The sequence below is a fragment of the Lithobates pipiens genome, unplaced genomic scaffold (genome assembly GCF_037356315.1).
Source record: "Lithobates pipiens isolate NorthernLeopardFrog02 unplaced genomic scaffold, aLitPip1_a1.2 Scaffold_19, whole genome shotgun sequence".
In the NCBI taxonomy this organism is placed as follows: domain Eukaryota; kingdom Metazoa; phylum Chordata; class Amphibia; order Anura; family Ranidae; genus Lithobates; species Lithobates pipiens.
In genome coordinates this window covers 22,397,920-22,412,750 of record NW_027507764.1, presented here as the reverse complement: position 1 = coordinate 22,412,750, position 14,831 = coordinate 22,397,920, and the positions used below count along the sequence as shown (strand labels likewise).

The 14,831-nt window shown below is 47.8% G+C and overlaps 1 protein-coding gene across 2 annotated transcripts in view; it reads left to right on the top strand.

Annotated features, from left to right (window-relative positions):
- Nucleotides 1-13,064, top strand: part of GALT (galactose-1-phosphate uridylyltransferase) — a 42,120-nt gene extending 29,056 nt beyond the window's left edge. For both annotated transcript variants that reach the window (XM_077490552.1, XM_077490553.1), the window contains exons 6-11: nucleotides 1,299-1,355; nucleotides 1,493-1,615; nucleotides 2,559-2,691; nucleotides 4,166-4,249; nucleotides 7,799-7,953; nucleotides 12,749-13,064. In XM_077490552.1, coding sequence (XP_077346678.1) covers nucleotides 1,299-1,355; nucleotides 1,493-1,615; nucleotides 2,559-2,691; nucleotides 4,166-4,249; nucleotides 7,799-7,953; nucleotides 12,749-12,829 — 633 coding nt within the window. In that variant the 3' untranslated portion in view covers nucleotides 12,830-13,064. The remainder of the gene's footprint in view (nucleotides 1-1,298; nucleotides 1,356-1,492; nucleotides 1,616-2,558; nucleotides 2,692-4,165; nucleotides 4,250-7,798; nucleotides 7,954-12,748) is intronic.
- Nucleotides 13,065-14,831: the final 1,767 nt, after the last annotated feature.

Here is a 14,831-nt window from a genome sequence, read left to right as displayed (position 1 = left end):
TTTTTTTTTTCTCCTCATAATCGGCGTGAGGAGAATAGACCGACTTCTATTACAGGTCCCAATCTGTGCCCGCCAGTGCCACCTATTAGTGCCCACCAATGCCAACTATCAGTGCCCATCAGTGCCTCATCATCCGTGTCACCTATCAGTGCCTTCTTCCAGTTCCCATCAGTTCCACCTCTCAGTGCCCTTCAGTGCTGCTGCCTATCAATGCTGCCAATCAGTGTTCATTAGTGCCCCATCATTCGTGCCACCTACAAGTGCCCACCAGTGCCGTCTATCAGTGCCCAGCTGTTCCACCTTTCAGTGCCTCATCATCCGTGCCACCTATCAGTGCTCATCAGTGCCTCATTTTACATGTCACCCATCAGTGCCACTTACCAGTGCCCATCAGTTCCATCTCTCAGTGCTCTTCAGTGCCGCCTATCAAAGCCCATATGTGCCACCTGTCATTGCAGCCTCATCAGTGCCCACCAGTGCAACCTATCAGTGCCCATCGGTGCAGCGTCATCAGCGCACACCAGTGAAGGATAAAAATTACCTGTTTGCAAAATTTTATAACAAACTATGAGAGTTTTTTTTCGAAGTTTTCGGTCTTTTTTTGTTTCTTTAGCAAAAAAAAAAAAAAAACCCAGTGGTGATTATATACCACCAAAAATAAGCTCTATTTGTTAGAAAAAAATGATAAAAATTTCTTATAGGTACAGTGTTGTATGCCACGCAATTATCATTCAAAGTGTGACAGCGCTGAAAGCTGAAAATTGGCCTGGACAAGAAGGGGGTAAAAGTGCCCAGTAAGCAAGTGGGTAAATCCAAATATCAAGCAGACTACAAGTCCACTTTAAGGCTTGGGTCACACCGTTGCGAACAGGATGAGGGATCTCCGCATCCAATTCGCAATAGCAGGAGATTTTGACAGGCTCGCTGTGCAGCCGGTTCACATATCTCCGCAGCAGGTCCGGTGCATTTTGCGCTGTGCGTCTTTTGGTTTGTTTCAGGTCCGAATTCAGCTCAGAATTTGGGGTGAAATGGTGAACCGGAATACACCGGAACACACCGGGCTCCCTGATGTGAGCCGCATGCGGTAGTGTGAACCCAGCCTAAAGTGGTGAAACCACCCAAAAGTGATATTTTAGTCACACTATACATGGGGTATACATGGGGTATACATGGGGTGTTCTGGGTATCCTTTTGGCTTCTTATATCTGTTGAGGATGCCACAGATGAGGTCTATCTATCATAGTTACCTGTACTGGAATCTTGCTTGTAGATTTGAAATTTTTAACTGTCGTTTCCAGATCTTTGAAAACAAAGGAGAAATGATGGGATGCTCAAATCCTCACCCGCACTGCCAGGTACGCTGCACTACTGTCACCTAGTGGACAATTTGCTAACTGTAGACATTTCTTAATGTGTTTTTCCTTTATAAAAGTTTTAGAAAATATCACAATTTCTTAAAAATCTATTTGATAATTTAATTTATTTTCTATAGATATGGGCGAGCAATTTCCTTCCAAACGAGGCTCAGACAGAGGATCGGACACAGCGAGAATACTTCCAGACACATGGGACCCCCATGTTATTGGAGTATGGGAGACTGGAGGAGAAGAGCAAGGTCTGATCATATATATATATAAATGAGAAGTATAAGAAGTTCAAGAGTCAGAAGTGTCTGTACTGAGATGAGAGTAATTCTGTGCGGGCATAATGGGGGCAGCGCTCTCTCTCTCTCTCTCTCTCTCTCTCTCCCCCCCTCCCTCTCTCTCTCCCCCCTTTCTATCTATCTCTCTCTCTCTCTCTCTCTCTCTCTCCCCCTCTCTCTCTCTCCCCCTCTCCCTCTCCCCCCCCCTCTCGCGCTCTCATGCTCTCTCCCTTCTCGCTCTCTCTCCCCCCTCTCTCGCGCTCTCTCCCCCCCTCTCTCGCGCTCTCTCCCCCCCTCTCGCGCTCTCTCCCCCCCTCTCTCGCTCTCTCCCCCCCTCTCTCACGCTCTCTCTCCCCCCCTCAATCGCGCTCTCTCTCTCTCCCCCTCTCTCGCGCTCTCTCTCTCCCCCTCTCTCTCCCCCTCTCTCGTGCTCTCTCTCTCCCCCTCTCTCGCGCTCTCTCTCTCCCCCCTCTCTCGCGCTCTCTCTCTCCCCCTCTCTCGCGCTCTCTCTCTCCCCCCTCTCTCGCGCTCTCTCTCTCCCCCCTCTCTCGCGCGCTCTCTCTCTTCCCCCTCTCTCTCGCTCTCTCTCTTCCCCCTTTCTCTCGCTCTCTCTCTCCCCCTCTCTCTCGCTCTCTCTCTTCCCCCCCTCTCACGCTCTCTCTCTCCCCCCCCCTCTCTCGCTCTCTCTCTCCCCCCCTCTCTCGCTCTCTCTCTCCCCCCCTCTCTCGCTCTCTTTCTCCCCCCCCCCCCCCCACTGGATCTTTCAGGGCCTCTATGGCTGGCTAGAAACTTTGGGTAATTTTTAGACTCACATACATGTAGCGGTTAGATTCAGCAAGAGTAAATCTCCCCCTCTATCTACCCCTCCCTTTCATTCTGTAACCCACATTCATTCTCTGATGATTTCTCTCCATAGGAGCGCCTGGTTCTGAGTAATGACCACTGGCTGGTACTTGTCCCGTATTGGGCAGTTTGGCCGTTTCAGACCCTTTTGCTGCCTCGCCGTCATGTGACCCGCCTGCAGGATCTGAGCAGTGCAGAAAGAGACAGTGAGGCTCTATATGTCCCTTTCACATTTCCTCCTCTGACATCTATCCTCTGAATCTCTGCCACTCACCCATACCACTTTGCACCTATTTGTTTCACCTATCTTTGTTTCTGTCTTTTGCTAATGTAGCCAGGCATGTACTGGCCATTGGGACTACCGGGAGTTTCCCGGTGGGCCGATGGCTCAGTGGGCCACTCTGATGTAAGGGGGCTGGTGATGGGCCACTCTGATGTAAGGGGTGCTGATGGGACACTCTGATGTAAGGGGGCGCTGATGGGACACTCTGATGTAAGGGGACGCTGATGGGACACTCTGATGTAAGGGGGCGCTGATGGGACACTCTGATGTAAGGGGGCGCTGATGGGACACTCTGATGTAAGGGGGCTGGTGATGGGACACTCTGATGTTAGGGGGCTGGTGATGGGACACTCTGATGTAAGGGAGTGCTGATGGGACACTCAAAATGTAAGTGGGCCAGTCTGGATGAAGTCCAGAGCCAAATTTCTGTCCCAGTCCAGCCCTGAATGTAGCCTCAGCTTTACTACTGTATCCCATGTCTCTGACCTTCTGATTCCTTGCACCCTGGAGAACAGAACATTACCCATGTGTTCCATGTCTCTGGCCTCCAATGTCCTCCTATTTCCTGGCACCCTGGAGACACAATACTACAATTTGTGTCCCATGTCGCCACACCTATTAACCCCTATGTTCCATATTTCTGGCCTCAAATGCCCTCCACATTTTCTAGCCTGTGTTCCATGTCTCCAGCCTCTGATATCCCCCTGTTCCCGGGCACCCCATAGACACAATATTACCCTCTGTGTTCTATGTATCCTGCCTCCAAAGCCCCCCTATTCCCTGGCACCCTGAAGGCACAGTATTACCCCCTGTGTTCATGTCTCTGATCACCAATGCCCCCCATTCTCTGGCACCCTGAATGCACAGTATTATACCATGTTCCATGTCTCTGGCCTCCAATGCCCCCCTATTCCCTGGCATTATGGAGGCACAGTATTACCCCCTGCATTCTATGTCTCTGACCACCAATGTCACCCCCCCCCCATTCCCTGGCACCCTGAAGGCACAGTATTACACCCTGTGTTCAATGTCTCTGGCCTCCAATGCCCCCCTATTCCCTGGCACCCTGGAGGCACCGTATTACCCCCTGTGTTCTATGTCTCTGACCACCAATGCCCCTCCCCATTCTCTGGCACCCTGAAGGCACAGTATTACCCCTTGTGTTCCATACCTCTTGCCTTCAATGCTCCCCAATTCCCTGGCGGCACAGTATTACCCCCTGTGTTCCATACCTCCTGCCTCCAATGCCCCCTATTCCCTGGCACCCTGTATACTGTGATGTTGAGTAACCATCATCTGGTTTTCCTCGTACCTTTCACAAAAACTCTTTTTTGGTTACTGTATATGAATTCCCATCACTATGAACCCCATGTGAATGTTGAAATCTTATTTTTCAGGTCTGGCCTCTATTATGAAGCATTTACTCTGCAAATACGACAACTTGTTTGAGGTCTCCTTCCCGTACTCCATGGGCTGGCACGGTGCGTCCACCAGGCAGGAAAACACACTAAAAACTAAAGCTGCCCACTCACTTTACAATCTGATTGTATAAGTATGTTTTTTAGAATTAGGGCTGAACTGTACTAAGATCTTTGTGTGGGATTCCCAGCCCATCCACTGGGCCACAAACCTACTTCACACAAAGCGACTGTGTGCCCTCCTCGTCTGTGCCCGCCGGGTGTGGTTCCTGTGCAATTCACATGCGGTTGACAGTGTGTACCGGGGCTAAGTGTATTTTTTACAGAAAATCTAGATTTGATAAAAAGAATGTAACTATCATGCGACATAATAATTGCAACTACCACCATTTTATTCTCCAGGTTCTCTGCTTCCAGTAAATATATGATGTTTTGGAAGGTTTTCAGTAATCTCCAGGCCTAAAATGTGCACAAAACAGAGGCTCCAGCAGCAAAGGGGTTAAAGTAGTAGTACCACTTGCCAACCAGCCGCCGTCATTATACTGCGGCAGGTCGGCTCTATTGTCTGAATCGCTGTACTGGTATGACGCTTTGTGTAATAGATACAGTGGGCATGCGCACGGCGCCAGAAGTCCACTGGCCACCCGCGATCGCTCCACAGAGGGTCAGAATGGGGATCTGTCAATGTAAACAAACAGATCCAGGTTCTGTCAAGGAAGTACAGAGCGATCGTCTGTTCCTAGTGATCAGGAATAAGGATGATGCTCCACGTGCTGAGCCCACGAGGAAGTCGGCGTAGCGCTGCGCTAATCACAAGCAGTCCTGATCTCTGCAGCAGCGCATCGGGGCAATGTCTCACAACCCCCATTGTGTTTTTTTTTTTCAAAATTGTCGCTCTTCTTTTGTTTATAGCGCAAAAAATAAAAAACGCAGAAGTGATAAAATACCAGCAAAAGAAAGCTCTATTTGTGGGGGGGGGGGGAAATGTCAATTTTGTTTGGGTACAACGTCGCACGACTGCGCAATTGTCAGTTAAAGCGATGTTGTGCCATTGCAAAAATGGCCTGGTCATTGAGCAGGCAAATCTTCCAGGCTGAAGTGGTTAAATCCTCACGGTCCCTTAAAGAGGGAGTCCGGCAATTTTTTTTTAAAGTCAGCAGCTACAAATACTGCAGCTGTTGACTTTTTATAAATGGGCACTTACCTTTCCTGGAGTCCAGCGATGTCGGCAGCCGAGGCCGAGCAATCGTTCGGCTCTCGGCTGCTACCGGCGCCATTCGTGGTGAGGGAATCAGAAAGTGAAGCGTTGCGGCTTTACTTCCCGGTTCCCTACTGTGCATGCGCGAGTCGCACAGCGCAATGGGAATGGTCCGCGCTGTGTCTGGGACCCGTGGGTGTCCCAGCAGACAGTGTGTCGGGACAGGAAGAGGTATAGACTCCTGTGGGAGTCTATGCCCGGAAGTGGGTGCAAATACCTGTCTTAGACAGGTATCTGCACCCCCCCTCCCCCCTGAAAGGTGCCAACTGTGGCACCGGAGAGGGGGAGGGTTCCGAAAAGCGGCGGTTCAATTTTTGTGTGAACCTCTGCTTTAAGTGTTTAAACTCTCTGCATTTTTTTTAGCTTGCCACGCCATAAAATAAAAATTCCCCAGTGAAATTCATACCCCAGCTGTTTACAACTTACCATTCTGCTGACTCCTGCTGTTTCAGAACCGCTTCTCTGAATATCTAGTTTTCAAAGGAAACAGTGGACAGCGCAGTCTCCATCCAGTCTGTTATCTTGGAGAAGAGATGGGGGAGGAGGGAGAAGCAGGGAAGTGCCTTGTCATCTTAGGCTATGGGGGGTTGTGTGTTTCTATTGATGCGCACAGTGCAAGGAGACACAACTCCAGTACCGGCATACAAGGGTGACTCCGTAGGGTGAACCAGCAAAGCTGGGGCAGAGGTATTACATACATGGCACTGTATTTAACTGGAATATAGACCAGGATTAACAAACTTCTGGTCCGCCCACTGTATATATACATCATTACTTTGATGCAGAGCTGTCTTTTAATATTGATTGGACCCTGGACAAAGCATTTTCTTGGGTCCACCTGAATCCACTTATCAACTATTATCAACTGGGCTCAAGAGGAAGCTGCATTGGGCCACACAATGACTGGGACCAGGGCAGCTGCCCCTTTTGCCCTGTGTTAAAGACGGCGCTGCTTTGACATTTTATACCGTGGTTATGGCGGCAGCTAGCTGCTATAACCTCCGTATTTTTTTTAAACAGTGGGCGATTTTATTTTTTTATAAAATGGATGGGTGATCTCACTTTATTATAAAAGATACTTTGTTTCTGCTCTTGGTAAATAACATAATTGTAACAATTGTATATTTTATCTCCTGGAGAACAGCTGGGGCCTTGTTCAATGTAAGATTTTTTAGAGGGTGGCATAGAGGAAGTTTTCTTATCAGGACAGGAAGTGATGGGAAATCCCTCTAGTAGGGCTGTGTCATAAATATAGGGAAGGGTCAGAACCTCTGTTGGGTTATTATTATTTATGCGACATGGCACTGCGTTAATTTAACTGACAATCGCGCCATTGTGCAATGCTGTATACAAACTAAATGTATGTAATTTTTTTTCCCACAAATTGAGCTTCTTTTTTTTTTGGTGGTATTTGATCACCTCTGCAGTTTTTTTATTTTTTGCGCTATAAACAAAAAAAGCAAGCAATTTTGAAAAAATAAATAAATATATTTTTACTTTCTGCTATAAAACATATCCAATAAAAAAATGTAAAAAATTAAATTTCTTCATAAATTTAGACCAATGTGTACTGTATTCTTCTACATATTTTTGGTAAAAAAACTAATCCTGATAAGCGTAGATTGATTGGTTTGCGCAAAAGTTATAGCGACTACAAACTATGTGATACATCCTGGAATTATTATTATTATTTTTTTTACTAGTAATGGCGTTGATTAGCAGCTTATAGCGGGGCTGTGATATTTTGGCAGACAAATTACACTTTTTTTGGGATCCAGTGACACCAATACAGTGTTCAGTGCTAAAAAAAAAGTGCACTATCACCGTACACTGGCTGGGAAAGGGGTTAACATCAGGGGTGAGCAAAGGGTTAACGGTGTGCCTAGCCTGTGTTTTCTTACTGTGGGGGAGGTGCTTGTATTAGGGGAAGACTGGGATTCATGTCCCTGCTTTGCATGAACACAGGGTCCATGCCTTCCTTACAGAGAGAATGGCAATCTGCCTTGTTTACATAGACAGACTGCTGTTCTGCCTGTGTATGGAATTACCAGCGGGTGCCATCGGACATTGCGTCCATGGGACCCGCTGATTGGCTCCCACTGTGTAAAATCACTGCCGGAGTGAGCTGCAGGCGGCGTGCCATCACATCCGATACCTGGAAATGCCGGATCACCTGTATACTGTATATACATGATCCTGCGAAGCGCGGCCGCCCTTCAGTACAACCACAAAGATATCCGTATTGGTGTGCAGAGTACAGTAACCCAGAGGAACCAATTGCATATCAGATCAGATCAGATCAGGAAAGACAAACTTTGTCCTGAGACCTTCTATAGATCTTTTTTCTCTTCCAGGTGCTCCAACCGGCTCTCATCTCACTGAGGACTGCAGCCACTGGCAGCTCCATGCTCACTACTACCCGCCGCTGCTGCGTTCCGCCTCTGTGCGCAAATTCATGGTGGGGTATGAGATGTTGGCTCAAGCTCAGAGGGACCTGACAGCAGAGCAGGTGAGTTTATGCTTTAATTGGTGTGATGCAAGAAATCAGGTGAAAGATATTTTCTTTATATGGCAAAATGATGTGGTCTTTAGGGCTGCTATTTCCTACTCCAACCTTTCTCGGCCAAGGTCCCATGAAACCCTAGGGTTCCACCAGATGTTGCTAGGGGTTCCTTGAGCAATTTCTGCCTCCCAGAAAAATAACCACGGACACAAATGGTATTTTTTAGCTATATGAGTCTTTTTTTTCCTTCTGACCAGTACTGTAGGGCATTGGTCATCAACCCTGTCCTCAGGGCCCACTAACAAGGCAGGTTTTGTGTATTACCTTGGGGAGATGCAGACTAGAAAACTGCAATCACTGAGCAGCAAATTATATCACCTGGCCTGTTAGCGGGCCCTGAGGACAGCGTTGATGACCACTGCTGTAGGGGATATTCTTCCCATTGACCACCAATATAAGTAGCATTCTTCCCACTGACCACCAATGCAAGGAACATTCTCCCCACTGATCACCTATGTAAGGGGCATTCTTCCCACTGATCACCAAGGTAAGGGGCATTCTTCCCACTGATCACCAATGTAAGGAACATTCTTCCCACTGATCACCAATGTAAGGAGCATTCTACCCACTGATCACCAATGTAAGGAGCATTCTACCCACTGATCACCAGTGTAAGGGGCATTCTTCCCACTGATCACCAATGTAAGGGGCATTCTTCTCACTGATCACCAATGTAAGGAGCATTCTACCCACTGATCACCAGTGTAAGGGGCATTCTTCCCACTGATCACCAATGTAAGGGACATTCTTCCCACTGATCACCAATGTAAGGAGCATTCTTCCCATTGACCACTAATGTAAGGAGCATTCTACCTACTGACCACCAATGTAAGGGGCATTCTTCCCACTGGGCACCAATGTAAGGAGCATTCTTCCCATTGACCACTAATGTAAGGACCACTCTTCCCACTGACTTCCAATGTAAGGATCATTCTTCCCACTGACCTCCAATATATGGAGCATTCTTTCTATTCACCACCAATGTAAGAAGCATTCTTCCCGCTGACCTCCACTGTAGGGAGCATTCTTCTCACTGACCACCAATGTAAGGTACTATCTTCTCCCCACTGACCACCAAAGTAAGTGTAGCACCCTCTAGTGTGCTACTAGTGTGAGTGCAGGCAAATTTATGTTTTGGCTCATGGTAAAATAATTAGTCTTTGAATTTGGGTCAAAAGTTTACCACAGTTCAGGGCTGGATGACTCATACAGGCAGGACTCTGGTGCCTCCTCCTGTTTCTGGAAGATTGGAGAACTTTCTGGAAACTGGGGGACAGAGGCCAGGAGTAATTATCTGCATACTTAGGGGAGCTCAGCCAATCCTCAGGCAGTAGGCCTGGCATGGAGTCTAAGCCAGCCCTTAAATATGGATGAGCGATGCTGGCAAAGGGAGTTGGGTGGAAGACGGAGTGCTGAAGAGACTGTCGGTGGCCCTTGAGGAGAAGTGTTTCCAGCCTGCATATTTCTTGCCTGTGTAATTCTTGCCTTCTTGTTGCAATGGCTCTGTTAGACTTTGGATTACTTTCATATTTGTTGTTTGTCTTCTGTGCACACCTATTGACGTCACCTTCTACTCTGTGGGTATATATTTCCTTCCCCTTCCATCACTTCCTGGCCCGTCTTCCAGTTCGCTTTCCTTTATAAGACATGCTCGGTGAAACCCGTGTTGCCTGAGCAACTTCCCAGTTCTCTGAGGTCCTGTTTATATTACATGTATTCTGTGTCTGATGTCCCGTGTCTACTACAGCTTTGTCTACCATCTCTGCTTGCCTGCTGCCTGTCCTAACCTCGGCTTGTTTCCTGGATTTCCTTTTGTCGTCTTCCGTTGTACTCTGCATGAGTGGTCTCTGCATCCTCACCTGTGCACACCTGGGGGCCACAACCTGGTTGCAGCTTTCTGCAAGGCCATCCCCCACCATCAGGAGCCCTGATGAAGAAGCAGGTTGGAGTTTAGACTCCACACCCTCGGGGAACCCCCAGCTGGCGATCTACAAGGGCTCGCTACCCCAGACACCTGACAAACCTCAGCAGGCAGAAATAATGAATGTCCTGAGCTTAGGAGAAACCCAACAAGCACAGAAAATATAGACAAAGCTCAGGCTGGCTACAGCCTAGCAGCAAGCACTAAATTTGCCTAGGGACACTCCATCTTAAGGCAAGGTCCTTACACTAGAATGTCCCATCACTGCAGCTCCTTAAATTCAAAATCCAACCAATTTTGTAGTCTTGGAAAGCAGTGGCGTCGCTGGGGGGGTTGGGTGCGGGACGCCAGAGGGGTGACACCCATGGATAGCGGCACCGCTGACACCGTCCACTGCCCTGATCTAGGCCTCTCAGACCACCTCCCCCTCCTCTCTGTTTACATCCACACACACCCTGAAGCCGCTCCTCCCAAGACCTCCTCCTCTCAAGCATCCTTGTCTCCTACTCCCATGCTCATCTCCAGGATTTCCCCAGAGCCTCTCCCATCCTCTGGAACTCGTTACCTTAACCTGTCTGGCTAACCCCTACTCTTCAGGTGATCCCTGAAAACTCATCTCTTCAGGGAAACCTACCACGTCTCCAACCAATCTCCTACCACTTCCATCAGCTCATTCCCCTCAGTTACAACCTTTTGTACCACCTGCCCCACCCTATTAGATTGTAAGCTCTTCTGAGCAGGGCCCTCTTAATCCTATTGTATTTTATTGCATTATAACTGTATTGTCTCCCTTTTTATGTTGTAAAGCACTGCATAATATATATAATATATATATATATATTACATAAATATTCTGGCAGAGTGAGGCTCTGTCCCTATGAAAATGGGGTTAAAGTGGACACAGAGTCTGCATATCAGCGGATTTCAGAGCTACAGAGCATAGATTTGAAACAGAGATAACTGCTCTGGCATTTTTCTCCAGATCTTGCTTTTTCTGAAAGGGGCTCTGTAGTTTTTTTTTTTTTTTTTTTAACAAGAATAATTGGGGGGGGGGGGGGGGTGGCTCTGTAGTTTGGAGATCCTTCAAAGTCTTGGGTTGGAGGGGATCTCCAACCCTGTGTCCGGGTCTTGTGGACAGCCAGCAGGGTGTGTGCCCAGGTACACACAGCCCATATAATGAGGGGCTGCTGAGAGCAGAGGGGGAAGGAAGGTGGAGTTGGAGCAGTGGCTGCTAGTAAGTGCCTCTGTGTGAGGATAGATGCCGTGTGCATTAAGAAGCTCAAAGCTGTGTGCGTCCAAGGAGCCTAAGACTGTGTGCATCCAAGCAGCTTATTTGAGGGGCAAGTACCTATAGCTGCAGTACTGCTGAGGAGTGGCCAGGTGGGCTAGTATTTTCATTTGGATGTAGTGTAATTAATTGAAGCTTGGACCCCTGCGTTGGATTCCTGGATGGACTTTTTTGTTTTTCCCTAAACGTGGGCTACCAGGTCTTTTACTATAAATGCCTGTAAACAAAACACATCTAACAACTGAGCAGAACAATCCCCAATGCATAATATATATATATATATATATATATATATATATATATATATATATATTTATATTGTATATATGTGTGTGTGTGTAGCAGCCATAGCCCTTGCAGGGCGGCCTTGACTTATTGGGCTTACCAGTTACCTTCTCTTGGCCTGCTCTTCCACGTCTAGGGGTTCCCAGGGTTGATACCCAACGACTTGAACACTGACACAGATAAAGTCCTTTTAACAAAGGTTGTATTTTGCAGTGATAACATCCAATAACACAGTCTCTTGTGGGAACAGAGGGCACGGGTGGAGAACTCAGGCACCTTGAACTGCAGGTCTAGCAAAGTTTCTAATTCCACCCAGAGAGTAGCCACTCGCAGCTGGGTACTTCAAGGCTGAACAGATCTCTAGCCAGAGATCATGGCTGTCCGCACGTTGACTCAAAACTTGAAGCAATTCTATGAACGTGAATAAGTTGTAACTAAGGGTGAACAGGAACCTTTTTCATCAGTACCTGGAACGTTTCCCGTCTCCTCAATGGTACTTGAAAAACGTGAATTCGTCAATGTCCTTCCCAACTCAGTACCCAGGCACTTCTCAGGATGCCACTTGCCGGCCTTCCTCCAAAGAGTCCTCCCCCTGGTCACTTCCATGAGCTGTGTTGTCCCTCCAAGCCGAGAGCACACCCGGACACCTTGAATCCTCCCTCAGTTACTGCGCCTCGGATCGGCTGGTTCCGAGACTCGGGAACAGACGAATCCCTACCCCAGACCAGACAGGTCTATCAGGGGCCTCCAACAGGAACATGTTGTGGGATGTCAGACACCCCATGACCGGGACCCCTCATGGGGCTACCCCGGTCCTGGAACCAGAACAGACCCCGCTGGCCTCACAAACTCCTCTCTCTCAACATGTGACCCACACCTCTTAAGTACCCCTTCCCAGACTCCTCAGCGGGCCCCGGCACTCCCACTGATTGGTTCTGAGAAGGCTGACACTCAAAACGTCCAACCAGGCCTGGTTCTGGCCTGTCATGTGCACCTCAACATACACATGACCAGGCAGAACTTCCAAACACAGCCCGGCCAGACTGATGTTAAGGCCAACCTATGTAATTAACCCTTAGAACCCCACTACTGTTCTGAGACAAAAACTAAATTTACATGCGTATGACATTTTGTCCAAAATGTCATCCAATATTATTATATATTAATTCTTAATAATAATAATAATAATAATAATAATAATAATATTTATTTTTTCCTCTTCTTTTTTTTTTTTTTTTTTTCTCCAGGCAGCTGAACGCCTTCGGAATTTACCGGAGGAGCATTACAAGTTGAGGCAGACGGAGCCGAAGGGTGAAGATACAGAGTAGTACTCCTGATTCGAAACGTTAGAGATGGAAATATCAGATAAAATTTTCCAGCCGGACATGGAATTCTACCTGCTTGAGGATGTGCGTTTCCAAATGCAGCGGGGTACAACGTCTGTACCCTGGGCCAGTCGTATCGGCGGACGCTTATCTCCGGGTCACACTGATCTGCTCTATAGGAATTGTATCAAAGGGATATTAAAGCTACTATAAAATAAAATACTATTTTTTAAAGAGATTTTATAAATGTGATTGTTACAATTAAAACAAAAAGGTATCCTGATCATTGAGATTCCCTCTGATGGACAGCTGGGGTTTGTAAGAGTAACACATTTTTGGCAGATTTTGGATCACTAGGGGCCGTGGTTTGAATATTTAATGACCCGAGTTTCTGGAAGAGGGTTATGTGTCCCGACTATAAATAAATCATGGATTCAATTCACATCTTCATTCTACACAGAGATTTTCCAGCTCACGGGACAAAATTTGTACATGGTGGGGGGATTTGGACCCGCCGTGTGATTCTTCATATTCTAAAGTTCGCCAGTTTGCGATCCCTTAGGGGAGTGTCCAAAATACGTTCAGTTTGCTGGTATTGTGTTGGAAGGTGAAGGCTCAATGGATATGGGATATGGTTATAGTATAATTCCATTTGGGTACAAGCGTGGTCAGTAGTTAGAGAGGATTAGCTATGAGTTAGTTCTGTGCATGGCTTCTGGGGCGGGTGGTTGAGATGTGTGTGAAGTGGGTATGTGATGCGGGTGTATGGGTATTTAAAGTGGGTGCCTGAGGCGGGTGTGGTGGGGGTGAAGAAGGAGGGGGCAGGAGGAGCGGTGGGGGGGGATGAGGGGTAAGGTATGGGAGGAGAGAGTGGGGAGGGGCCGTCTATGACTCCCCTCCTCTGTTTTTAGTTGAATTTGGTAGTTCCAGTTGGACATAAGTGGACACGCTTTTTTAAAGCACTCTGAATGCCAATCAAAGCCTCTGTCACTAAATAAAATGGTTCCCTTACAGTCCTGTTCATACGTTGTGTTTGCTTCGCTTCACTTCAGAAATGATCCCCATGTGGCTTTCTTGGTGCTTCAAAGCATCTCTGAAGCCTCCATAGAAGTCTATGACAACGTTCGCTCGCTTACAGCACCTAAAGCTTCGCTTTGTTTTGTAGGTATTGCAGGTATGAGATATCCCAGGATGCACTGGGAAACCAACAAGTGATCCATATACCCGTCATCAGCAGTCCCTTCCGGGGGTTCATGTTTGTATATTCTGGGAGTGCAGTGGCGGTTGGTAGAATTTTTTCTTGGGGTGCGGAAAATAGTATGCCACCCCCCCCCCCCGGTCGGTAGCACTTACCCCATCAACGTGGCTTCCCCTACTCGGCAGCGGCGGCCTCCTGCTCTCCATGAGTCATCACGGCAGCGGCTTCTGTTTCCTCCCTCCTCCCTGGCGGCCAATCGGGAGTCTTCTCTTTTCAGCCAATCGGAAAACGGGGCTCACACCTGCTTCCCGATTGGCCAGATTGAGGATCAGTGTTTCAACAGCGGATATTCATTTGCTGTCGTGACACACCTGGGTGGGATCAGAGCGCATTCTTTGCGACCCGAGCCCATCCTATTTTGAAGCATATTAGAGCCTCTGGCTCTAATCAGGTGCTTAAAAAAAACAAAACACTGGCCATGGTAATTCATGCACCCGGTGCCTTGAAAGGGACCAGAAGCATGAATAGGTGGTGGCCGTAGCTGCCGTGGATAGATTCATGCTATACATGAATCTATCCATTGCATGTAGGGGGTGACGTGGAGAGAGGGAGTGGAGAGAGGGCACCCCGCTACTGTGGGATTGTCTGCTGCAAACATCACATCTGGTGTGCAGTGTGGAGCAGCAGGAAGTCGAATACTCTGCAATACATACCCCGACAATACTCTGCAATACATACCCTGCCAATACTCTGCAATACATACCCCGACAATACTCTGCAATACATACCCTGCCAATACTCTGCAAT